Source organism: Dicentrarchus labrax, unplaced genomic scaffold (assembly GCF_905237075.1).
Source record: "Dicentrarchus labrax unplaced genomic scaffold, dlabrax2021, whole genome shotgun sequence".
Lineage (NCBI taxonomy): Eukaryota > Metazoa > Chordata > Actinopteri > Moronidae > Dicentrarchus > Dicentrarchus labrax.
The window spans coordinates 22,560,662-22,569,010 of record NW_026136701.1 but is presented as its reverse complement, the minus strand read 5'-3'; the positions used below and the strand labels follow the sequence as shown (position 1 = coordinate 22,569,010).

Genomic DNA, 8,349 nt, shown 5'->3' with positions numbered 1-8,349 from the left:
CCGTTCTGGAGCCAGCTGGTCTCCCTCTTTCTTACCTTTTTCCTGTTGAATGGTTGTTTTTGTGTCTCTATCTGAATCAACAGTCTACGGAAAGACAGTGATGAGGAAAATTTGCGATTTGTGGATAAAATTTACTTGACAGGCATTACAGGTCTGATTAATGGTCGAACATTTAACTCAAACAAAAAGGCTTTTTCTTCTTTTAATCCCAGTAGCCTGATAAGTAGGAAGCTGAGAAGTAAATCAAGTAAGTCAGAAATGCTGTCTTATATTTTATTGTGATGGGGAGTCATAAAAATGGAGCAAAACTAAAATAAAAACAATACAAAAAGACAGTGGATTTACAAAGGGTGAGGACAGAACGTACGCTATGCAGCCTTTCGACAGTACAATGGAACAAGTTGGCACAGAACAGAAAACAGGGTGGCGGAACGATCTAAATTTGGCTTCGAAATAAAAAGGGAGGAGTAACGGCTTCATAACAAGATCCTTCATTAAAACGGTGACGACTCATGCTTTTAAAATCACAGAGTTTTAGAATTCAGTAGCTTCATAACGACGCAAAGAGCGGATGCACATGTAACAGTTTCTATTTCTCACTTCATTCCTGTCTTTTTTTTCTTCTTTTTTAGCTTAAAACAGAAGTCATGTTTACAGAATACATGTTTTATCTTTTTATGTTTTTTTTTTTTTTTTTGTTAAAACAAACTTCAGCTCCCAGAACCACATTTTGGGGTTTTTTTTGTTTGTCTTGAGATTATTTTTCATACTAAAATATATTATTGTATCAATTCAAACTACAGTAATGTACACTACAATGTGTAATAAATAACCATAAAAGAAAATATAAAAATAAGACACATAAATATAAAAAAGTCTTCTAAAAACTAAACAGGTACATTTTTTTTTAATCTGTGAAAAGGGTTCTAATACTGCCATTGTTGAAAAAACATACAGAAGACACATTAAAACAAAAAAACAAATTAAAACAGACTAATACTATAAACACTGTTCGGTAAAACCAACTGAAAACACTTCAACAGAGACCACATTCACTAACGTTTGTTACCTGAAGTGCGGGACAGCTTGCCACAATTTTCTTTTTCTTTACTATCTGAAAACAAGTGCACAAATCTGAATACATCTATAATTTCACTGTAAGTCAGTCTGTTTCCATTTTATTGGAAGATGATCTTGGTTTTGTATACTTTTGATTTCTTCCTGAGCCAACCTGGTGGCAGAGTGTCAAGTTGGAGTTTAGAACATTTCAATCTTCCTCAACAGAACATTTTCTGTTTTTTAAGCACTTCTGTAAACATCTTTAATACTTGTGACTTGTGCCACGAACATATTAACTTCACTATACTTCAAACATCAGCAGGGAAACTGATTATCTCAAGTTTACAAGGCATTTTATATCCACAGGTAAGCTCGGTCTGGACTGTATTTCTCAATGGTTTTCAACACAATTCCCACATTTCTCAGCTACTGGAGATGGAATACGTAGAGCTGAAGCGATTAATCGATCAGTTAGTTGATCGACAACCAACAACTGATCAAATTATGTCAGTCTGTGTTTGCAGCTATGTGATGGTTGGATCATTGTAAACTAAATATCTTTGGGTTTCAGATTGCTGTTTGGACCAAACAAGACATTTGAAGGCGCCATCTTGGGCTCTGGAGAATTAAAATGTGTCCTTTCACTACTTTATCTCATTTTATAGACAATAAACAATAAACAATCCATTGATTAATGAAAATAATCATTAGTTGAGGCCCTAATACTGTGTTTCCCAGCTTTCAGGTCTGGTTCAAATACTTTTAAAAAGGCCTCAAAAATATTCCAAATGAATTTCACAGGAAGTATTTTTTCAGTCGTTGTGACAAATTTGCTGTTCTGTGCAAGTCGACAAACATTAGTCAATATGGGTCTTGTGTAAGTAACAGAGGGACATAATAATACTGGCTACATGTGTGAAGAAGAAATGATAACACTGTTCAATGGCACTTTTAACAGCACACAGGTCTTGCATAAGGCTGGAGGCATTGGGGTGGAGCAGGAAACGTCCCCGTTCCTTCACGTACAGTATGACTTCATATATAAGCTAATAACACTGAAACACTGACCCAGAACGTAAGTCAACCAAAATAAGGAGAAGCTTGGTAAGAATGGGCGCGTGCGTTTTGGAACCACGGCTGAGCCGGGCGACGCGGAGTCTGCTTTTGAATCTGGAGACTCCGCCCGTACAGGCTGCGCCGGGTTTGCAAAACACAGGCGCCCGATGCTGGCTTTGAGGTTGTGACTCTACCTTCCCTGATAGGACAAATTTGGTTATGGCATAAAGAAGCCACGTTCTCGTCCCGGACTCCCCATCCCGCCCACAACCCTCCCCAAGAATACGTTGTTTTCCTTAAGGCTAACAGTCAAACTGAAAACAAAATGAATGCTAGCTAGCAAAGACTAACACTAACACGAACAACATATCGCTAGCTAGTGTACGTATATAACACTGAAGGGCATACAATGCATGAGGCATGTATCCATAGGTAAACCAGGAATACTGTAGTGCAGAGGTTTTTGTTCGTAGAACTCAATAAAATACTGATTTAGGAAACTTCATTGGCAATAAAAAGGTATAGAAATCTTTCTCATCTTTACAGGTTAAAATGTTTTCAAACAAGAACAAGATTAGTAACACTGACCAAATGAACAAACAATAAAACAACCTGGGATGTCTCAGTAACAAGTCTAACAAGTTGATGGGTGAGTTCTGCTTTAAAATCTGTACTTCTATAAACAATTTTTAACACTGATATTTCATTTCCACGAGAAAAAAGTCACTGTTTCGTTTTTGTTTTCTTCTTTTTTCAAGTTCAGGCACACCTGGGTTTTTGTACACAGTAGTGGACCGTTAAGATCAGGCAACCGCCGTGACTTTCATGACTCCTCTGCGGTTTTGTCTTAATTTGACTTTAATGACCGACACACTGGAACTGTCCTGGAGAGATTCTCCTTCCTTCATTCGGCGTCTGTCGCCTCTTCCTCGGTGGGTTCGACGCTGTCTGACCCCTCCCTGATGCTTTTGTCCGTATCTGCTTCACAGTCTGCCATTTCCTCCGTATCCGCACTTGCCGCTTCCTCCTTTTCCTCGGTTGTTTCCTCCATCTCTTCGTCCTCCATGTGATCGTCCCCCAGCTCGATCTCCACCACATCGCAGACAACCTCCTCGTCCTCCTTCTCTCTTTCCGCCGCTTCCTCTCTTGCCGTCTCTTCCTCCGCCATCTCTTCTCCCTCCTCGTCCTCGTCGTCGAAGTTACCCTCGTAGATCTCGCACTCGCCGTCGTCCACCTGCACGACCCGGATGTCGTCCATACACATGGCCTCGTCGTCCTCGTCCTCCTCTTCCTCGCTCTCCCTCTCGTCTGAGTCCAGTTGGGAGGGCGGGGTCGTGGTCCGACTGTCCGACTGCGGTCCGGTGCCGGGGCTGCCGAGCTCCGACTGAGCCCTGCGTGGCCCTGAAGCGGCGCCGGAGTTTGGCCCGTCCTTCTTGCAATAGGAGTAGCGGTGGTTCATGTGTTGGGAGTAGGAGCCGGAGTGAGAGAAACGCTTCCCGCACTTATCACACTGGTAGGGTTTCTCACCGGAGTGCAGCCTCGAGTGTTCAATCAGGTGGTGTTTGTGTTTGAAGGCCTTCTTGCAGATGTTGCACTCATGGGGCCGTTTTCCTGCAGACGACAGAACAAAGAGTCAGACCGGGACTCAAACTGCCTCCCTGAGCACAGACAGTAGTAGTAGTAGTGAAAGTAAACTGATAACTGTAGTGGAGGAAAGATAGTTCAAGTACTGGTACTTCACTTGAATGCTTTAAAGTGTTCATTAAATGTCTTATAGTGAATTATGGCGTATTGTCTTTAAGGCAGTGGTCCCCTATATAGGGGTCCCTGGTGGGTGGTGAAGTGGTGATTAACATGATAGGACAACAGAAATACTGTCTTCTAGTCTTTTTCTTTTTCCTGCACATTTTGACATTTTTAGAGCTGAAACAATTGGTTTTGTTTAATTGACAGAAAGATAACTGGAAACTATTTTGATAATTAATGAACTGTTAAAGCACTGCCCAGTTCCTGCTTCTAAAGTGTAATTTGGATTTGGTGCTTTTCTTATTCACTGTGACAATAATTTGAAATCTTTTGATCTTTTGAAACAATTTGATATCATCATCTTTGGCTTTTGGAAATTGTGATGAACTGTTTCACCATTTTCTGACATTCTGAAGGCCAACAGATTGATCATGAAAACAATAGTTAGGTTCAGCATTTTATCTCTTTGGGCCTCTTAAAAGTATATATATATTTTTAAATCACTCTTTGCTGTAACTAGACATATCCAACAGGGCACAAGGGATCAAACGTTTTTAAGGGTTCATAAGGGTAATATGAAATTATGCTGGTGACTCCCTTAACTGTCCTTCCCCTTCACTCGGTTACAAAAGGCATGCAAACTCACTCAGAGTAGAGGTTTTAGAGGCTTTAAACCCCACAGATATAGTGGTGGTAACTGTTGAATGGAACATACATTGCAGTTAGAGGATTATAATTAATAGTTGTCTAAATGCCCTTAAGGATTCTCAATAAACAAAAGTGACGTATTATGTATGCAAGTCAGTGAATCTGTGTCTATGGTTTGTGTTAATGTGGATGATCTCATGGCTGAGCCATCACACACCTGTGCACAGTAGTGCAGTGAACAGCTAACTGCTAACAGATTTCAATAAAATCACATTCCAAACTTATACTAGTTAGTGCTTCGGGGAAAATATTCAGTTAATTCACCTCAGGAGTCTCGTCTCGATAAATACTGATGTCAACTCTTTCAGAGCTGGTACATTTACAGGCCAGCTGTCCCATAAAAGTTTCATTCACACTAAGAATAACACATTTAATGAGACATGATGTCACATTGAAAACCAGAACTACCTCTGGACAGCGGAAAACAGAAACCCTGCTCAACAAAATAACCTTATTCACATTATCCTTAAAACAGTGCTTGACTAAGTTTAGCCGGTGCAATGAAACAAACAAATGAGTGCATTAGGGTTAATTCAGCGCACCTGTGTGTTCATATTTGTGCCTGAGCAAGGAGCTGCCCTTCTGGAAGACTTTGGAGCAAAGATCACACGGGTAGACGCCATTTTCCAGCCGTCGCTTCTTCGGATCCGAATCATTCTGCTCCTCCACCGTGGAAACACCGTCAGAGCTGGTGTCCAGCCTCTTCTCCTGCTGTAAATGGAAGAAAATGGATCATTATGGGCAAATTATTTAATCCCTTGTGGTCAGGTAGAGGCAATTGAGGTTAGTTGCAACCCAAAGAAACATGGATACTATTACAGCCTGAATATGAAGTCACAGGTAGCAAATATTAGCTATTTATGGGATTTAAGGCCTGAAACATGAAAGTGGTGTGAGGGTGAATAATAATCAAACAATAACCCACTGCTTCCAGGTCACATGTATGTTTTTTGAGTAGTTTTGGATTTCTAAGAAAAGACTGGTTACCTGACAGAGTAGCTAGTAGAACACATGTAAGAGCTTGATAATAAGACATAATGTTAAACACTACCAACCTTGTGGCCGTTCAGTACAACAGTCTTTGCTCCAGTGGCGTTGCCGGTCGTAGTGGCGTAGGTGTAGGTGAGCTGGGGGATGAGGATGGTGCGCTTCGTCGTGGTGTTGATTGCGCTGAGACAGCCCACCGTGCCCTGCCCGGCGATGGCCACCAGTGTGGGCAGCTGTGTGGCAGTGACGATGTTGACAGATCTTCCGGTCTGAGGCGTGGTGACGTAGATGGTTCGACCCTCCAGCTGCTCCTTCCTCAGGCAGGTCAGGTTCAGGGGCTGTTCCTGCAGCTTGGTGGGAGGTGCGGCCATTTTTGTTTCCAGTGCCGCTGCAAGATGTTTAGGAAGGGAGAGGTCAAGCGGCTCTGCCTGGGAGTCCGGGTTCTCGGGGTCCTCTGGCTCACTTTTAACGATGACGAGGTCCCCGGTGTTGAGGCTAAGTGGTGAAGAGTCTGACGGGGAAGCGCTGCCAGATTCTGATGAGGCTTTGTTGGATGTTTCTTGGGTGCTGTCTTCCTCTGCCTCTCCATTCTGATTCGAGGCATCCTCCGAGCTGGAATTTTCAGTCTTTTTGGAAACCGCTCTAGCGTTATTGCGGAATTTGCCCACATTTTTCCCAGAGTTCATCTTGGCAAACCACTTTCTGACCACGTCCACGGGAATTCTGACAGACTCTGAGATCTTTGACAGCTCCTCCTCGCTGGGGTTGGCATTGGAGGCGAAGTAGGTCTTGAGGAGTGAGAGGAGGTCGTCGACGGGCGGCTCCTCCAGCGTTACCCCTGCCTCGCTTAGCAGAGCAGCGAACGAGGGGTCCAAAGCTGCAGAGTCAACAGCCTCCCCATTGGCTGCTTTGCGGTGCTGGAGGAGGTGCAATGCCTCCAGGTTGTCGGGACAGTCATCACATAGTAAACACGTACTGCTGCTGTTGGCTTTTGGCATCTGAGCTGTCTGGGCGGCTGAAGTCTTAACAGTTTTCATTTTTGTCTGCGTGACCGCCTCCGTCTCCGTGATGGCCACTGATTCAGGCTCTGTCTTTACGATGGTGAGGTCGGCCACCTCTGGGGTTGGGGATTTATCTGTTTTGGAGGGGGTGGGAGCTGCAGCAGTGGTGACAGTGGGAAGGGGAGGAGGATTGTTTTTGGCAACGAGCGGTGCAGGCTGGGTAGTGGCAGTGGTGGCGGATGCAGGGCTGATGCTGTAGTTGATGATGATCTTCGTGGTGCCGTCGTGATCCACGAAGGCCGGCAGGCTGATGATCTGTTGCTGGGGCTGCTGGACTACAATTCCCTGCTTGCCCTGCGTCACCACCCCATTAGCTGTACCCAGCACCTGCCTGAGCACGTTTCCGTCCATCGCCACCTTGAGCACATTCTGCAAGTCATTCAGGTTGATGCTGATGGGCGACATCAGGCCAACTGTGGGTAAGACCATAGCCACACCCTGAGGCAGGGTTGCAGCTGGAACCACAGCTGGCTGAGCCGTACCTCCGTTCACCACTCCGTTGGTACTAGCTGAAGTTGCCGGTGCCGCCATCGCGGACTTGCACTCGTATTCCACAGGTTCAGATTTGATCTGGGTGACGGGGAGCTGCTCCTGGAGGGGTTTGCTTTCAGTCTTCTCTTTAAGAATCACACGGGCCGGAGCGATTACGACCGGTGTGGTCTGGGTGGTGGGCGGAGGGGATTTGATCGACGTTCGAGGGACGCCATTAGGAGGTGCTGCACCCACACACTTCTTACTGCTGATATGGGAGCTGTAGGAGCCTGAGTGGGAGAATCGCTTCTTGCAGTTTGAGCATTCGTACGGTTTCTCACCTAAGAGGGACACAGAGAGTAAATTACAGAAACTGTTAAAAAAGTAAGCTGTGTCACTTTATAAAGAGGTCAACTTTTATTTTAGTCATTTAAAAAATATATATTTTCTTGTAGGTCAATTCCTCTTTATACCAAAGTGCAAGTAAAATACCAAAAGTTATTAAATGTCTGGTCAGATTTACTCAATCTTTTCTCATCATTTTATTAAGGTATATATCTTGTGTTCAGTTTTTGTTTAAGGAATTTGGCTTGTTTGGTGAAATGAAAAAAAAGGTTTTGTAGAAAACCAGGTTTGTTCTGGTATCAAATACCAAAATTCGGGTATTGTTCTCTAATATTAAAAGACATCAAATGATCCTCTAGATGGCCGTAGCTGCCAGTTTCTGTGCAATTCAGTTGCCAGCGTGTCATTTGCCTTTCTACTGTTTGTGTGATTTTTACAGTCCATTATTTTACATGTTAAAAGCAAAAATTCACACATTTTATCTTTTGTTTTTAAGATAAACATATTTTACGTTTTGCCACACATAGTTTTTGAACTCCACAAATCCTGATCCAAAGCTAACAGAGCTGTGGTGAACTGGTACAAACACTGTGATTACAGACAATACATGTCAATAAATGAGTTTTGGAGTGTGTGTGCCAGGCTGTGGACTGACTGTGCACTGTGCGTGTGTATTTAAATGAATGACTGAGAGTGGTGGTTGCCGCGGTAACAGCTCACCGCTGTGAATGCGCAGGTGCTCCTTCAGGTGATGCTTGTACTTGAAGGCCTTTAAACATTCAGTACACTTGAACTTGCGGGTTCCCCCTGTTCCTCCCGATGCTCCTGTCGACTGGGTAACGTGACGCTGGGACATAAAATAAAATGAATTAATACATTATAAATTTAAAAATCAGATAAAAAATATAGATGATGA

The 8,349-nt window shown here is 43.5% G+C and overlaps 1 protein-coding gene across 2 annotated transcripts in view; it reads right to left on the bottom strand.

Moving 5' to 3' along the window:
* Window positions 1-259: 259 nt before the first annotated feature.
* Window positions 260-8,349, bottom strand: part of LOC127369429 (zinc finger E-box-binding homeobox 1) — a 61,833-nt gene continuing 53,743 nt past the window's right edge. For both annotated transcript variants that reach the window (XM_051410816.1, XM_051410825.1), the window contains exons 5-8: window positions 8,154-8,280; window positions 5,625-7,429; window positions 5,112-5,280; window positions 260-3,726 (exon numbers count right to left, since the gene is read on the bottom strand). In XM_051410816.1, the coding sequence (XP_051266776.1) occupies window positions 3,020-3,726; window positions 5,112-5,280; window positions 5,625-7,429; window positions 8,154-8,280 (2,808 nt within the window). In that variant the 3' untranslated portion in view covers window positions 260-3,019. The remainder of the gene's footprint in view (window positions 3,727-5,111; window positions 5,281-5,624; window positions 7,430-8,153; window positions 8,281-8,349) is intronic.